Here is a 17,984-nt window from a genome sequence, read left to right as displayed (position 1 = left end):
TTAACGTAGAGTCAGTGTACTACAACTACACACTGTTAAGTAATACCATTGGCTCCATGTTTTTCTACTATGAGATAAGAACTGAGGACTAAAGGGACTGGGAACTTCTGTACGCACAAACAATACTTGACTTACTAAACTCAATCAATTCAATTTGGAGTGGAGATCAGTAATGAAAAAGATGGAGAGATATAGCTGAAACTGACTCACCATCAACTGTTGCAAAATATCTAGCTGGGTAAAACTGTATTAACAAAGGAGAGCTTCAGCATCCAGGGATGGTTTTTCACTGGGAGAAAGAAATTCCCAATCAGAACTGTAGCAAATCTTGTAGGATTTTGAGAGGGCATGGATAACCAAGTACTGGGTTGGAAAATTCCATTTGCCAGAGTGAATTCTAACTTTGACAAACTGGAAAACAAATCATCTCACTGTTCATCATTGTTTTTCAGTTTTTTGCCAAATGATTCTAGCTTCTCACTTCGACCAGAGATTTATTTTATAACCCCTGTGGGAGCCTAGGTACAGTCCCATTGAATACTAATTATACACATTTCAATTCCAGCTGCTGAGATAAAAGTTTTTTAAAAATCAACTATTTGAGATATACAGGCCTGAATTCTCCTCCATGATCTGCTGCAGCAGATTTCGGGGCTGTGTACTGACGTGGTTCCCTTTGCTAGCGAGAATCCTGCTGGGAGCCCACTGTGCATATCAGATGACCTCTGACTCGGGGAAATGATTCAGGGTTGAGGCCAAGTTAGAGGGGCAGCCGTAAGTCCTGACCCACCGAAATTCCACGCTGAAGAGGAGAATCTAACCCATATACTGGAAGAAAAATTCTTAAATGTGGAATAATAATAATAGATAGATAGATAAATCACAAGAAAAGAGATAAAGATTAGAGTACACTTGAAAAAGACAAATGTTAATTATATGTTTGCACTGGACAATCACAATTTGAACATCTAGCAAAAGAGAGATGGTACTATTGGGTTGAAACTGTGTTTTGAGCTATTGGTAATGCACACACTAATGTTTTCATATGACATTCTCCTGTTTGCTATTGTAGCAAAGGCATTAACCCAGTTAAAAGAAACTGGTTAATGCCTTTGTTGAAGTACCAGACACAAGATTTTCACAAACATATTAGCATGTTCGTTGTCAATATCACCTCGAAAAGAAAATGACCACAATGTATTGAGTGAATGAAATGCTTCAGAAGATTGCAGATTCATTAAGAAATGCCAGAGAGCTGACTAGTGGTGGATCAGATTGGAGGAAGCTGAAAATGCATTAAATGATGGAATTGACTATCCAAAGCAAACTTGAGGATTATCTAGTGAAGCCAAATTGGCTGCTGTTTACAAGGGGAATATTCCTCTTTGAGGAATGATGATTTTGAGGAAGTAGTATCCCAAGTGGATAGAGGAATGGCTTTTACAACATGGTGTGCTTAGAATTCCAAAACTAGTTTGACAGAATTCATCATGAAAGACAGTTGCATAAGCTTAAAATGATGGAAATGGATAAGAAATTGGCTGAATGTTAGAAAGTGGTAGATACTTGTTAGGCGAGTGTGTTGGGTTGGGTTGGGGAAAGTACAGAGTGGAGTGCCCAAGGGCTTGATGTTGGGCTCTCTGATGTTACCAATTTATATTAGTGAGCTGGATTCAGAAACTAAGAAAATAGCCCAAATTTGCAGACAATACCAAACTGGAGGGAAAGGTAAGCAATCAAATTTTAAGGAACAGCTAAAGACTTGCAAAAAAACACGTAACTGGCAGATGAAAATGGATAAGGATAAAGTATTGCCTGGTGGAGAAAAAAATACTGGGGCAGAAATCACTTGGGAAATAACGGTGAACTCAACAGCGCTCTCCGTTGTTAGTGGCGAAATGGAGGAGCAGGTTCAGGCGTTCGCACATGCGCAGTGAAACGTGGAAATCCGGAATTTGCTCCTAGTGATTCGCCGGCGATATGACAGCTTCGTATTAAAGGGCCATCGCACACTACAATCAGAGAAATAATTGAAAAAGTGCAAACTTGTTTACCTGCCCAGCTGGAAAGTAACTAATTACGCCACCAAACAGGTATGCTTAAAAATTCAGGTCTAAACTAAGTTTTAACAACGCATAAGTCTTAATGACTGCCAAACAACTAAAAATTAACTTTTCAAAATGCGGAGTCTCATTACTCCTTATTTTAATAGTTTTTAATCACTTAAAAAAAAAAATTCTTAATTAAAATTTTTTCTTACTTTTCCCTTCTGTCTCTTTTATTTAATTCAATTATTTCTTAGCCTCTTTTCTCGCTATCTATAACTGTTTCTACATTGATTTAAAATGTTGTACCTTTCACTTCTTGGTTTTAACATTCCGAGTCTGCAGAGACAATAAACCGCTGTCAAAAATGCTGCAATCTGATTGGTCGAGGGGAGAGATTGATCCCCTCACTTCTCCCAGGGTCCTAGCTTCACCTGAACTGACGCTGGGCTCTTCTCCACTTCCTATTCGAGGAAATGGCCGACGAAAAGACTGCGGTAAGTTGGTGGGTTAGTATAAATCTATGGAGCGGTGAGCACTGTTGGTTCGCCACTCCGAGCGATTTCTACCCCGATGAGAAAGATGTACCATGAATGATAGATATGTTGAACGTGATCTAGATTTATTTGTAGACTTGGCATTTAGCAAGTATGTCACTGCAGAGCAGCAATGGACAAAGCTACTAAGCTACTAGAATGTTGCAGTCTGTAGCCAAACCAGTAGAGCACAAGCTGGAGAATGTCATTCTAAAATTGCACAGTAGTCTGGTCAGAGTGTATCTTGAGTATTATGTCCAGTTCTGGTCACCAAGACACAAGGGAACTTGGAAGACTTGGAGCTGCAAAATTGACTTTTAGCATCAGAGGGTTAAGTTGTGAGGAAAGACTGGGGAAACTTGTGCACTTTAGCCTTGAAAGCAGGTAACTAAGATATAAATTTTAGAAGTAGATAAAATAGTGAAGTGTAGAATATGTAAATCCAGGACACTATTTCAAATTAAACTGTGATAGTATGACTATGGCCAGTGAATGAAACGGAAACGGTTAAATGATGTCCAAATCAAAAGAGATTGGACTTGCTTTAGCAAGGCTAGCAGCCCAAGAAAAAATGAGGGAGAATTTTAGCCAAATGAGTGAGAATTTCAGTTGAGAGAATGAGAGCTTCAGCTTGAGAAAGAACAAGGGCAATATAGACAGGAAGAAGGTAAACAAATAAAGGATGCAGAGCATTCCCAACACAATGGGTGGAGATGTTCATTGAGTGCTGAGGTGGACTAACAAATTGCTTATTGTTCAGTCTTTGGTTAAAACAAGGCCACTAGCATATTGACCATCTGTCATCGAGGAGCATTTTTATTCCCCATATGTTTTGTAAATACATGTTGCTTTAAAAACCCAACATTCTAAATGAACATTTTTCCAAAGCCTTTCTGTGGGGGAAAAGAAGGTTTTAAAGAAAATCCCAGAACACGATACTAGTCTATTGGAATTTTTTCATTATTAAGTTGTCATCAGTGCTTCACAAATCTCATCTCTTGACTTCCTATGTACCCTGAGGGTATAGTTTATTTCATCCTGGGTCATGTATTCATGATGCTAATATCAAAGTACACACCATGTTTGCCATTGCATGGTATATTGTTACTGCCCCCTCTCTGGTTAAAAACTTAAAAGGAGTATCATTTAGCATGTTGACTATATCCTGTTCTCCATCATTTTTAACTTCATTTGGGGTCCCTTAGGGTTTTAACCTCTTCACTGAGCATCTTCTTTCTGTTACAATGTTAAACAAAAATTCTTGAATTATGTTTCACTTCTGCTGCTATGTCTATATACAGTTCTATTTTGACACCTTGATCTCTCTCTTTTGTCCTGCTTCTGTATTGTCTCAGCCCAATGGTTGCCTACCCCCACCACCCCCCCACAACCTCAATCTCCTTATTTTTCTGTTGATGTAAAGATACATTGTTTTAATTGAAGATTAATGGCCCATTTGTGTTGATACTGTTTTAACATTGGGTATGGGACTCCAACTGTAAATTGGCACCCACCTTACACAGTAAAATAATCCCATTTTAGATCATGACAATTTTTGTTCCAAAAGGAGCATGCGAAAATATTTTTGTTGATTTAAAAGTTTGCTTTCAAGAGCTATATAGATTTGAATATTTAAATAGTTTTACAGCATTGAAACAAATCTTGTATTACTTGATTAAAAATTATTCACACTGTTTTGAGCATTTACTGATTACAATTATTCTCAGGTTCTTCATATTAAATTTACTTTTGTGAAGACAGAATAAAACCCAGCATTGCTGAACCGCCAGGGAGAAGTGTAATATATATCTGGGATGATCTGCTTCTGTATCCTTGGATGCCAATGGTATCTTTTGTTGCTAGCTGTTGAGGAATCACTGTTTTCAGCACAAAAATCATGGAGTTTTATTACATAGCTCCCTCCCTAGAGTATCTAGGATTATCTTTATTGTACCAGTAGGTTAAGAATGACAGGTTCCTTTTTATGGTGCATTCAAAAAAAGTTATTTTCCTGCAGGCAAATCTTTATCATTTAAGAAAATGTTTATTCTTAAAGGGCCACACAACATTTCACTTTTAAATGCACGACCACATTTAGGCGTCAGCATTGGCCCAATGGCGGGACTCTTGCTTCTGAGTCAGTAGATTGTGGGTTCAAGCCTCATTCCAGAGACTTGAGCGCATAATTCGGGCTGGTACTTCAGTGCAGTATTGAGGGATTGCTGCTCTGTCGGAGGTGTCATCCTGCGGGTGAGGCGTTAAATAGAGGTGGACATAAAAGATCCCGCAGCACTTTATGAAGAAAAGCAGGGGAGTTCTCCTAGTATCCTGGCCAACATTTATCTCTCGACCAACACCAAAACAGATGATCTGGTCATTTATTTCATTGCTGTTTGTGGGGCCTTACTGTGTGCAATTTGGCTACTACGTTTCCTACGTTGCAACAGTGGCTACATTTCGAAAGTACTTCATTGGCTGTAATGTGCTTTGGGACATCCTGAGGCCGTGAAAGTCACTACACAAATGCAGGTTGTTTCATCTTTATTAATTACTATAACAGTGAAGCACACATACAGCGTCTCACACTAAGAAATGTAATCCATCATTTACAAATTATAGTCATTTTTATTGGAAATTGAATAAACAAGCTTAAGAAAGTATTACTGTCACACAAAGCAATTCAGACATAAGATAACATCTTTCAAATTAAACATAATCCAGCATGTCATGCATTAGTAATGCACAATATGGCTTTTGAGATTTTTTTCTGTCAAAACATATTTGTTAAAATCGGAGAAAACAGACTTGTACTTAAGTAATGGATCTACTGAGCATAATACAACAGGGAGGCATTTTAAAACATTTTAGTCTGCCTTTACTTTGTGGTTGTGTGCTTTTAAGGCAACAACTGCCTGTATTTATATATTGTTTTTAAAGTAGAAAACATCCTAATTTGCTTCACAGTGCAAATAAGTGAAAATGTCATAACAAATACAGAGAAAGAATATTTGTTGGGTATGAGAAAGTACAGAGGAACTTGTGGATTCATCACATTTCAAAATTTTGCGGATGGGAGTCGGGGCCAGTAAAGCACTGGAATAGTTGAGTCTGGAGGTGAAAAAAGTATGGATGAGAGTCTCAGCAGCAGATGAGCTGAGGTGCGAGCGAAGCATGGAACTATGAAGTTTTTGTGATGGAAAGTATATGGGTCGGAAGCTCAACTCACCATCAAATAGGATGCTGAGGTTACAAACAGTCTGGTTCAATCTGAGACAGTAGCTGGGAAGAGGAGAGAATCAATGGCAGAGGTACGGAGTTTATGGAGGGACTGAAGACAGTGAATTTGGTCTTCCCAATGTTTTATTGGAGGAAGTTGCGGCTCCTCCAAGACTGAATGTTGGATAAGCAGTCCGACAGAAATAATGGATAGTTTGAGCTGCGTGTCGTCAGTATACCTGTGAAAGCTAGCACTATGTCTATGGATGATGTTGCCAAGAGGAGGGGGAGAGACCCAAGGATAGATCGTTGGGGGCAGGAAGAAAAGCCATTTCTGGTGATGCTGTAGCTACGATTGGATAGTTAAGAGTGGAACCAAGCAAGGGCAGTCCCACTTAGCTGTACACCGAAGGAGAGGCATTGGAGGAGGATGGTATGGTCAACTGTGTCAAAGGCCGTAGAGAGGACGAGGTGTGTCATGATCGCAGAGGATGTCATTTGTGACTTTGATAAGAGCCGTTTCAGGGCTTTGCCATGGAATTACAGGAAAGATGGGCATGGATTTCAGAGGTGATAATACGTTCAATGACTTTGGAGAGTAAATGGTGGTTAGAGATGCGGCAGTTGTTTGCAAAGAGAAGGGTTGAGGGTGTTTTTTATTGAGGAGGGGGGTGATGAGGTGGTTTCGAAAGGGAGGGGAATAATGCAGGCTGGGGCTCATTTCTCTAGAAAAGAGAAGACTGAGGGGCGACCTGATAGAGGTCTTCAAGATTATGAAAGGGTTTGATAGGGTAGACGTAGAGAAGATGTTACCACTCGCAGGGGAGACCAGAACTGGGGGCCATAAATATAAGATAGTCACTAATATATCCAATAGGGAATTTAAGAGAAATTTCTTTACCCAAAGAGTGGTTAGAATGTGGAACTCGCCACCACAAGTAGTAATTGAGGCGACTAGCATAGATGCATTTAAAGGGAAGCTAGATAACCAGATGAGGGAGAAAGGAATAGAAGGATATGTTGATGGAGCATAAACACTGGCATGGACCTGTTGGGCCGAATGGCCTGTGCCTGTGCTGTACATTCTATGTAATACCTGGAGAGAACCAATTACAATGGGTGGCTGATGAGGGAATGTATACCGTCGTGCAAACTTGATTCCAAACTGTTGTAAAAGCACTGTTTTTCTTTTTTCCAAATAATAATAGACCTTTTTTTATTCGTTCATGGGATGTGGGCGTTGCTGGCGAGGCCGGCATTTATTGCCCACCCCTAATTGCCCTTGTGAAGGTGGTGGTGAGCCGCCTTCTTGAACCGCTGCAGTCTGTATGGTGAAGGTTCTCCCACAGTTCTTGAATTTTAAGTTTTTTTTCTCTGGAAAGTTATTTATTGACCTATTTAGCAGCTGAGGGGTATTTCTTACTGTATACTCTTCACAGCTAATTGCTGTGTTAAAATAGAATATTTACAAATTGGTATGGTTGTCTTGTGGTTATGGTACTGGACTAGCAATTCAGAAATTGGTTCACTACAGTTCTTCAGGGAACTTGAGATGGCAATAAATACTGCCTTACCAGTATCACCCACATCCTACGAATTAAAAAAAAATAAATTTTAATCAAATAGCAACTGGATGCAGATTTTTGCCCTACAATAGTAACATGAAGATACTGCACAGCTGAGACACATTAAATTAGTTAGGCTGCTGGATAATATATTAAAAGCCAGTCAAATCATATGAGTGGCATTCATATTTTGACAGTTTGATTATTAGCTGTGCAAGTGCTAATGTCGTCAGTTTTGTAGCAGTAAAAGAATGCGATCGGAAAACAAATTTGTGCTGTGATATTTTCACATATTGGTGACCCACTAAACTTGAAAGCTTCATCTAAACATATCCTTTGTAGTCAAAACAGCTTTTTTAAAAAAAAAACTACATTTTCCATGACCTATATAGAGGCTCAAAGCAGACCTTCCTGTATGGCACGTAGAAACAGGATGAGGCCATTCAGCCTCTCAACCCTATTCCCCCATTCAATTAGATCATGGCTGATCTGTATCTTAACTCCATCTATTGTCTTGGTTCCATAACACTTAATATCCTTGCCTAACAAAAATCTATCAATCTCAGTTTTGAAATTTTCAATTGATCTTGCCTCAACAGCTTTTTGGGGGAGAGAGTTCGAGATTTCCACTACATTTTGTATGAAGAAGTGTTTTCTGACATCACCCCTGAGCCGCCCAGCTCTAATTTTAAGGCTATGCCTTAAATCACATTTCAATAACTGGACGGTAAGGGAGCCCAGCCCACTCTGCTGTGTACCATGAAATTAAAGAAAAGAAAGTCTTGTATGTACATTATGCCCTATCATGGCTCTCAGAAATGTCTCAAAACACGTCACATTCAATGAACTACTTTGGAATGCTGTGGGTATGCTTTTAGACAAATTTGGGAGTCATTTTACACACAGCAAGATCACACTAGTGCACCTAGTAGTTATGGTACTAGACTGACAACCCAGAGATCATGAGTTCATAACCCCACCATCGCAAATTGTGAAACTGAAATCAAAAAATCTGCTGATTTGTGGAATAGAACCAGAGACTGACCATGGAAGTTTACAGATTTTCATAAAGATCCAACTGGTTCAGTAATGTCCTCAGGGAAGGAAATTTGCCGCAACTAACTCATGTGTCTCCACTCCCATACTATGTAGTTAACTTTTAATGCCCACAGAGCAACTATAGGTGGGCAATAAAAACTGCCTTGCTAGTCTGTCAGCCACATCCTAAGAACAAAAAAACCCCACCTAGATGAACGACCAATGAATCTGTTTTTGATGGTGCTCGTTGAAGAGGGCCACAGGAAAAGTCCCTGCTATTTTTCAGATAGTAGCATAGGATCTTTAACATACAACCTGAACCACTGGAAAAGGCAGATGGGTCTTTGGCCTCATGTATCAGTCATAGGACAACATTTCTAACAATGAGTACTGCACTGGATTGTCAGGCTAGATTGTGTCTTGATGGTGGATTTTGAACTTTCTGACCACTTTCCACCAAATAGGCACAATGATGAACTACAGTAAATCCTGCATAGCTTCATGGCAGAATTACATATGTGCCCACATCCTTACAAACCCCAGTGAGGAGACATTACCAGTAAGTCGCTACTGATCTACCAGGCATCATATGATGAATCAAAGAAAAAGTTATCCGCAGAGAAAAGTGAGATTCTTTCCTGGAGCACAACAAACAGATTTGTGCAATTACTTTGAGCAATGCCAATAAAAGGTTATTCTCCACGTGAACTCTTTCTGTATATATTACCTTTTGAGTTGTCAGTCTCAAGAGTATGTCTCCAAAGTGCATTCATATTTTGAACTAACGTTTTGCAAGGCTAGGAAAGTTTGACTTAATTTGAAAGCAAAAACATGTAAGTCCCTAATTTTGGAATATCATCTATTCAATTGCATTTCATAGTTCCACAATTCCTAGGCTTTGAGATCTACATTAGCTTTCATACCTGAGGATAGGCCATGAATCTTGTCACATTTTTGGTAATACTTGAGGTTCTAAGAAATGATTTACAAAATGTTCCATCTAGACTATGAGGGTGTAGAAATTAATCTGGGCCTGTTTTGGGGCAAACACCGTGTGCCGAACAGAGAGGCCCGAGGCCGGCTGGAATTTGGGCCTAGGGCCTTATCTGAATGTTTTGGCTGAGCCTGTCGTGCCGCCACCCTTCTCCAGGGTTGAATTTTTGGCTGCTTGTCTCTCCGGCAAGCAAATAATTTGACTTAATGAAGAGGTCTGAGATGCAAGTTATTTTCAATGATCATTTGAGATCATTGAAGACAATGGCAGAGGGTGGTTGTGAATTGACTGGAGATCAACAAACACAGTACAAACTCCAAACATTCTCTGAAATATTTTTCTCTGTTAAAGCCATCAGTGAACACAAAACTGCAAAGCATCGATCATTCATTGAACTTCCTGGTAGAGATTCACATTCACATTGTCGAGCGCTTCATAAAGTTCAGCTGCAACAAATGCTTCCCGAAGTCACAATAACATCAGGAACTGTCCTTCACACAAAATATTACCTTCTCTCCTGACTGTGCAGAGTTTGATAGATTAGTGGATTTGTCCCTTTGTAGCATGAAAAATTGCCACACTATCAATTACATGCTCCCTGAGTAATGGAACTCTGCTTCAATATATTCTGTAACATGAGATTATTTTAAACTAGGAGTCATCTTCATTTTGATAGTTTCTTTTCGTAGCACCGCTTGAAATGGTCCAACTCCAGGAAGAGGAATGAGAGCCTGCCATTTGCATGCAGCTTTTATGTTTGAGCAATACAATGGACTATTGAGCAAGGTGATTTTTGAAAAGTCATGTTCGCTTTCAGAATGTTTTAATAGACCCTATCTATGGTGCTTGAAAATGGATCACGAGACAACATTTATTCTACAGACACATAAATAACAAAAGAAAAATCAGGATAGGGATAGGGCCATTAAGGGATGCACAAGATAAACTCACAGATAATGACAGCGTAATGGCTGAAATATTGAATAATTACTTTGCCTCAGTATTTACTGGGGAGACTAACAAGGTGGGCATGACATTAGAAGAAGAGATCAAAAAAGATAAAAAGACATTTAAGATAGAAAAAATGGAGATGATTGATAAACTAATCAAACTTCTAGAGGATAAAACCCCATGTCTGGATGGATTGCATCCGCGCATATTAAAAGAAGTTAGCAAAGAGCTAGCAGAGGCATTATTCCATATATATAAAAATTCATTAGAAAAGGGGCTAGTGTCAGTGGACTGGCGGACAGCTAATCTTGTTCCATCTCCCTTTTAAAATATAGGAGTAAGTCCAGGGAACTATAAACCAGTTAGCTTGATATCAGTGGTAGGAAAGATAATGGAATCTTTACTCAAAGATGTAATAGAAAAACACCTAGAAAATGAAAATATAATAGAAGGGATTTCAGAAGGGAAAGTAATGCTTGATCAATCTTATTGAATTATTTGAGGAAGTAACAGAAAGCATAGACAAGGGTAATGTAGTAGATGTAATATATTTGGATTTTCAAAAGGCCTTCGATAAGGTACCACATTGTAGACTCATGACTAAAATCAGAGCATGTGGAGTCAGGGGACAGGTAGCAGAATGGATAGCAGGCTGGCTCAAAACAGAAAAGAGGGAGTAGGGGTTAAGGGTAGCTTAAAGACCTCTACCAGGTCACCCCTGAGCCTTTTCTAGAGAAAAGAGCACCAGTCTGTTCAACCTTTCCTGTTAAAAATCCCACTATTTCCCATTGTCCTGACCAATATTCTTCACTCAGTCATCACCATAAGAAATAGGAGCAGGAGTAGGCCATGCGGCCCCACGAGCCTGCTCTGCCATTCAATAAGATCATGGCTGATCTTCGACCTCAACTCCACTTTCCCGCCTGATCCCCACATCCCTTGATTCCCCTAGAGTCCAAAAATCTATCTATCTCAGCCTTGAATATACTCAACGACTCAGCATCCACAGCCCTTTGGGGTAGAGAATTCCAAAGATTTACAACCCTCTGAGTGAAGAAATTCAAATGCAAGTCTTTTTTGTGAATCTTTTCTGTAGAAAGATGGTCAAAAATTCCTGAAACATAACAATATTTCAACAAAATAATGTAGATGGAACTACTACAGTCTGGTTGGACTCAATTCAGCTGTTCTTTTCCCAAAACTAGAAGTTATTTGACTACGTGTTTTTTTGTATAATTGGAAAATCCCCTAGCCCACAATTACATAAGTGCAACTAAAGCTTACTCTGTTCGGGATTTCCAGCTGTTTGCAGTATATATAAATAGAGAAAGTGATTAATTATTCCTCAGATCTGCCCAAATACCAATATTTTTACTGCCTCTGAGACTTTTGTATAAAATTGTGATACTGAGACAGCATGTTCCATCACACACAGTGAGTACAGAAATTTGTGGGATGATATACTGCAACAAATCACATGCCCTATTTATAAGTTATATGGAGAAAGATTATTTGAGTAATATTGCAACATTTACTGTATGGCCACATGAATGAGTATTTTAAGAGATTGATGACATTCAAAGGGATCTGGTCCAAATAAGCAGATGGGTTAGGATAGATTTTGGTATTCGATAAATGTAAGGCAATATACACTGGAATGTGAAATATATTCTTGTTAAACAACTTTCCATTTTAGATAATGGACAAGACTTCGGATATGATTATTGGCCATCCATATACAAATAATTGGTGAAGCTACATTTAGCGCATTGTGCACTTTTTTTGGAAAATGCCTTATATAAGATGCTGGTTCATTGGAAAGGATTCCCCGAGAAGTAACAACAATGACTCTTGGGTTTGGGCTTTAGATACTCGGAAGTGATCTTGTGTTCATTGGAGAAAAGATTGAAAAGGGACATGTGATCTAGGGACATGTGCGGAGAGGCGTGGATAATGCAGATGTTTAAGTAGGTCACTTAATATGGATTGTGAATTCAGAAATAGAGGAATTCAGTACAATTTGCAAGGCTCAAGCGAGACTGCAGATTAGAATTAACATTTTCCCTAAACAGTAATGGATCTGTGGAATAAACTGTGAGCAAAAGCAATTAATGCCATATTGATTAACCCCTGCTCCAAAGGCATTGGATAAATATCTGACGAACACTATTCAGGTGAGAAAAATGGAGACAGACAATTTAGAGATTACCAAAATTCCACAGACTGGTGGTTTTATGGAAATATCATCTGTTGGATGCAAACAAGATTGAATATGGAGATATTCAAATTAACAAAAGCTCTAATAGTTTGTAAAATAATTAAAATATACAAGGATGTTGATAATTACTAACTTTGAAAAACTGAAGTGAAAATAAAAGCAAATAACTAATTCTACTTAATTGTTCCTTAGTGCTTTGCACTATTTAACCAAATTTCATAACCTCTTTAAAACAAATCTGTAGAATATTGCATCACATACATTGTTTTAGAGAAATTTCATTGCTTCTGTGAAAAACTGTCATAACTCACTCACAGCTCCCATATTTGTAATTTATTGGTCTTTCATACTTAAGAACTCCCATAATGCCCCAGTACAAGGATGATATCTTATATTTATTATTTTAGGACCAGTAGCAGTAACAACTCTGTCAAAATTCCATGGTCACTGTTGAGTTCCCTTTATAGTTGACATCGAAAATCTATCAGCCCAAATGGGTGATGAGTGGAATCATTTCTCAGCTCAGTTACTTGATAAGATGCATCATAGAGAGAGATTATATCTCAGGTTTGAAAGAGCAAAATGCACTTGCCTGATTCATTTCACATCAGGGATGCTGAAGTTGAAAGCGTTAGCACAGCATTGCTGTCAGCAGTTGTTCATACAATCCACATTCTGTTCAACTGGGAGGAAGAGGAATTGATGCAAGAAGTACCCTCATGGTGAGAGGGAGGAGGAGGGGTTGCAAAGCCATTTTTCGGTATGTAACTTCTAAAAAAAAAATTGAATTTCACAAGTAATTCTTCCAGTAAGTAACCTTTTCGAAAATAGTAGCCGGTTAGTGTGTTGCTGGTGGAGTTGGACCCTGCTGGATTATGGGCACAGAATTGTAGGGTGTGAAATTCCCATCAGGTCGCTCCACCAGTGCAAGTGGGGTGGAGGGAGCCTCAAGTCTAACAATATTGGGAATCAAGACCTGACCCAAATTGCAGGGTTGGGGACATTTGAAAGGTTGGGACAGGGGCCCATATCAGTAAGGGTGAATCAGTGGCACCCACTCCAATTTACCAGCGTAACAGGGAGCTACCTTACAAGCATTTGCTAGGTGGACCCTGAGGTCCTTCCTGGGCCAAAGAATAAAGGTCAGCAACATTATACTAAAGCTTCTAAGCGAGCTATACCTTTGTAACTTAAAGATAATTGATCCTCTCTGGGATTGATTACCTTTGCCTGCAAAAGTTTTGATGCTTTTCCTGGGTCTGCACCTGTACTCATGCCAGCTCTCAGCTGGTGAGAGTTCTGTTGAGGCCTACCTTAACATAGGGATTGTGGGCAGACAGAAGATTTGCCCTCTCCATGCCTCCCCCAACCACAGCTTAAATGGGCCGAAATTCCAGTGAAACCAAGTTTCAGCCCAATTTCTTTGGGTGACTCATCTGAATACTGCTGAGTCTTATCAGAATTTCAGGCTCATAAAATTTTACAGCATTGAAAGAAGCTATTCAACCCATCGTGTCTATGCTGGCTCCCTGAAAGAGCCGTTCACTTAGTCCAATTCCCCTCCTCTTTCCCCATACCCTTTTAACTTGTGGTTTATCAAAATATTGATCCACTTCCCTTTTGAAAGCTTTTATGGATTCTGCTTCTGACACTATTTCTGGTACGGCATTTCCTCTCCATAAACAAAAATTCTCTTAAGTTCTCCCTTTGTCCTTTTTCTCTCCTTTACCCAACTCCCTATCCATGCTGACATGTTCCCTTTAATATCATGTGCCTTAATTTTATCAACAAGCATCCTATGTGGCGCTTTATGAAATGCCTTTTGAAAATCCATTTACACAACATCCACTGCATTTCCTTTCTCAGTATACTCTGTTATTTCCTCAGAAGAACTTTCTTAAATTTGTCAGACACTACTTTCTTTTTATAAATTTGTACTGATCCTCATCAGTCAGCCCATGTCTTGCCATCCATTGTAAGGAATGAAAGAGCAGGAAGGATGTCTGAGGGCTTTTCATGGGCCAGCATAAATATGCAGCACTCTGTCGTTCATACTTGAGCCATCTACTTGATATATGGTGCTGATGCTCCTTTGCTAACTTTCTTGAGATCTTTCATCATCTTCCACATCCTTTCCAAGGTACTTAAAAATACTGTACACGACATTAACCATGGTCATTACTTCCTGATAGCATGTTGCACTACTGTCCTCTGATGATGGTGCCAAACAGGAAATCCCGCTTGCATTCGCCTATTGCAGCAGCATTTCTACTTTGAGAGCAATCAAATGGAGTTCAGGTCCTGCAACAGTTCATCGCTTGCCCAGAAACTCTTGTTCCTTCCATTCACATTTTTGTTGTCATCCATTGTTCATTTTTTGTTAATTTCTTTTTGCCATTCTGATTGTTTCACCAGCCAAAATGTTTTTTGTCCCCCATTCTCACCTTTTAAATGGCCCCTTCCCTTTAATTAGCTGCTGTAAACCTTAATGTTACTGCAGTAGCACATAAAATCTCTCACCCTCATTGCACAAGCTCAAAGCACTACAAGCATTTCAGACAGGGAACTTGCATTGAAACTCTGCTGACCGTATCCTGACTCGCACCAAGTCATGTTCACCCATCACCCCTGTGCTCGCTGACTTACATTGATGCTTCGATTTTAAAATTCTCATCCTTGTTTTCAAATCCCTCCGTGGCCTCGCCCCTCCCTTTCTTGGTAACCTCCTCCAGTCCTAGAACCCTACGAGACCTCTGCGCTTCTCTAATTCTGGCCTGTTGTGCAGTCCGATTTTAATCACTCAACCATTGGCAGCCTTGCCTTCAGCTGCCAAGGCCCTAGCTTCTGGAATTCCATCCCTAAACCTCTCTGCCTTTCTACTTCTTTCCTCCTGTAAGACGCTTCTTAAAACCTACCTCTTTGATCAATCACCTGTCCTAATATGTCTTTATGTGGCTCGGTGTCAAATTTTGTTTGATAACGCTCCTGTGAAGCGCCTTGGGATGTTTTGCTGCATTAAAGGCGCTATATAAATGCAAGTTGTTGTTGAATATTATAAATGCAGGATCCACAATGTTAGCATGTGCTTGGTTATTCGCAATTCAGGTGAGTGCAAAACCTGCACTTCTCCAGTTTTGCCATCTCTGCGCCAACATTAGAAATTCACTTCTTGGAAAGAACTTTATTAGAGATTTCCCCACAGACAATGAAGTAAGTGTTTTTTTATTGATTCCTGGAAAATAAATAAGTACTATTTCTTTAGCTACTGCAAACTGATAAATAAATAAACAGATGAGATCCCCCTAGACATTATGGTTAAATAAAAATGTGAATAGTAAAGCTTTGCATTTAATATGAGGGAGCATTCTTTACTTACAGTGTCAATCTATTTAGGGAGTGGCTTTTCATAACCAAGGCATAACAATGGATAAAACTTATGAATTTTTCTCTTTACCATGGTTCTCAGCAACAGTATTTAATATTTAGATTTTCTACCCATTCATAGTCAGTGGGCAGAAAAGCTAGCCCCTAGTTACCAAAATGTTCTGCTTAAACGTTTAAATTTAAGACTTAATTCAGAACCTTCCTCCAAACTTGAGTAATGGTTCAGTTCTTGCAGAACTTAATCAACTATAGTTGTTTAGCTGGTGTAATGATTTAGAATACATAACAAAATATAACGACCCACTCTGAATTCTTCCTATCGAAGTCCTTCTCCACGAGTCAATTTTCTTCTCATCTGTCTGTGTTCAGCTCTACTACTATACTTGCTCACTCTAGTTGTGAGAGATCAGTACAATGCTTTCAAGGTTACCTCAGAAAAAGTTGGAGTGCAAGTTTTACCTTCTTATGTTTTATACGAATAAAAGCACAAATTCCAGTTAATTTCGCTGCTTCTAAAATTTGTTTTGTCAAATTCTACAACTTCAATCCAGCGTCAGAAGACAGAGGGGCATTGGCTGGAACGCAAGGATGGAAAAGATTGTGAAAGGATGGTGGGGTGGTGCTGCGGAGGGATTTGTAGACTAGGACAAGAATTTAGAATTTACTGCATTGGAGAGTAGGAAGCCAGTGGAGATCGCTGAGGATAGGAGTGATGGAGACGGGGCTTACAAACTGCAAGTCCTAGCACATTCTGAATGGCCAGTCTTGCAGTCAATCATAAAATTTTCCAGAAGTGTTAGACACTGGTGCATTTTAGGATTTGTAGACCAATACCTTGTTGAGTCACTTCAGCTGATGGTGATATGTCCAGGAACCTGAGGCACAGGCCTCCAATGGAAAACATTATAAGACAATTCAAACAGAGAAAGTGCTATTGCATAGGTAAGTTTAATCATTTTCTTGTATTTTTTTATAACATTTGATATCTTTATTATGTTACAAACTTTATTTCCAGTCGTGACTGTGCAGTGTAGTGGAGATCCCTCGGTGGCAGCTGAAAGAATTTATAAAAATGTTTGGGATGGCTTTTTTATTGATAGATTTTGATGATTACTCGTACTTGATTTATATCTGATTAGCAGTTTCTCAAAAGTTAATGTACCCACTTTTCTTGTGTCATTTGGTAAGTTCAGTTGTGATTTGTCACTGGTACAAATTTCATATTCATAAAACAATCAGATGTAAGTGTTTTGCAAAATTTGCCTATATAAAAGCATGATGCCTAAAGTTTGATAGCGAAATGTGTGTCTTCACAAGACCTTTTATATATAGACATAGACGCACTTGTGCTACTGCAAATCTTAATAAGCTAACTTTAGTACACTGGATCATTACTATGTAAATTCTGCTGGTGTTGCAAGGGGAAAAAAAATCACATATGGTTGTATTTGATTATTTCCTTGTAGCTGCTTCCTGTCATTACTCTTGGTGGCTGCTGTAGTGTGGAAAATCAAACAAACCTGCTGGGCATCCCGAAGGAGAGAGGTAAGAGATAACAGTGTTACTTGTACTCCAGTACAACTCATGCATAAATAGTATTATTAATTAAATAAACCTTCTTACGTTTAGCCTGGTTATCCTATCTTTATTACTGCACAGAAGGAGCAGACACATTGTTGTCAATTTGTTAATCACTGGCCAGAATTAAATCTGTAACTGGCTCACAGAAACTAATGTAATTTATTTTGAATTCTCAAACTCATTAGTGAACTTTCTATGATTAGTGATAGGTTTTTAGTTTTAAAACTGTAAAGCAGTAATATTAGATTCGGATATTGTTTTTACTCTTCGTGGTTAACTGGAGTTTTTGAATTTTTAGCAAAGGTGTACAATTAACTTTTTGACTTGCCTTTTTCCTAATATTTGACCAGTGAGCAAATTTAACAAAACAACATTGTGACCTGATGCCTAGGTTGGCCTGCTGCAATATTCACTGGGGTGCTAACATATTTCTTGGTTATACCATGGATAGATTCT

General features: G+C 38.9%; 1 protein-coding gene across 5 annotated transcripts in view; it reads left to right on the top strand.

Moving 5' to 3' along the window:
* atrnl1b (attractin-like 1b) overlaps positions 1-17,984 on the top strand; it is a 713,064-nt gene that overhangs the window by 424,828 nt on the left and 270,252 nt on the right. For all 5 annotated transcript variants that reach the window (XM_068002149.1, XM_068002150.1, XM_068002151.1 and 2 more), the window contains exon 26: positions 17,414-17,492. In XM_068002149.1, the coding sequence (XP_067858250.1) occupies positions 17,414-17,492 (79 nt within the window). The remainder of the gene's footprint in view (positions 1-17,413; positions 17,493-17,984) is intronic.

This window comes from Heptranchias perlo, chromosome 21 (genome assembly GCF_035084215.1).
Source record: "Heptranchias perlo isolate sHepPer1 chromosome 21, sHepPer1.hap1, whole genome shotgun sequence".
Classification (NCBI taxonomy): Eukaryota; Metazoa; Chordata; class Chondrichthyes; order Hexanchiformes; family Hexanchidae; genus Heptranchias; species Heptranchias perlo.
The sequence above is the reverse complement of the archived record's forward strand: the minus strand, read 5'-3'. Positions and strand labels throughout refer to the sequence as shown.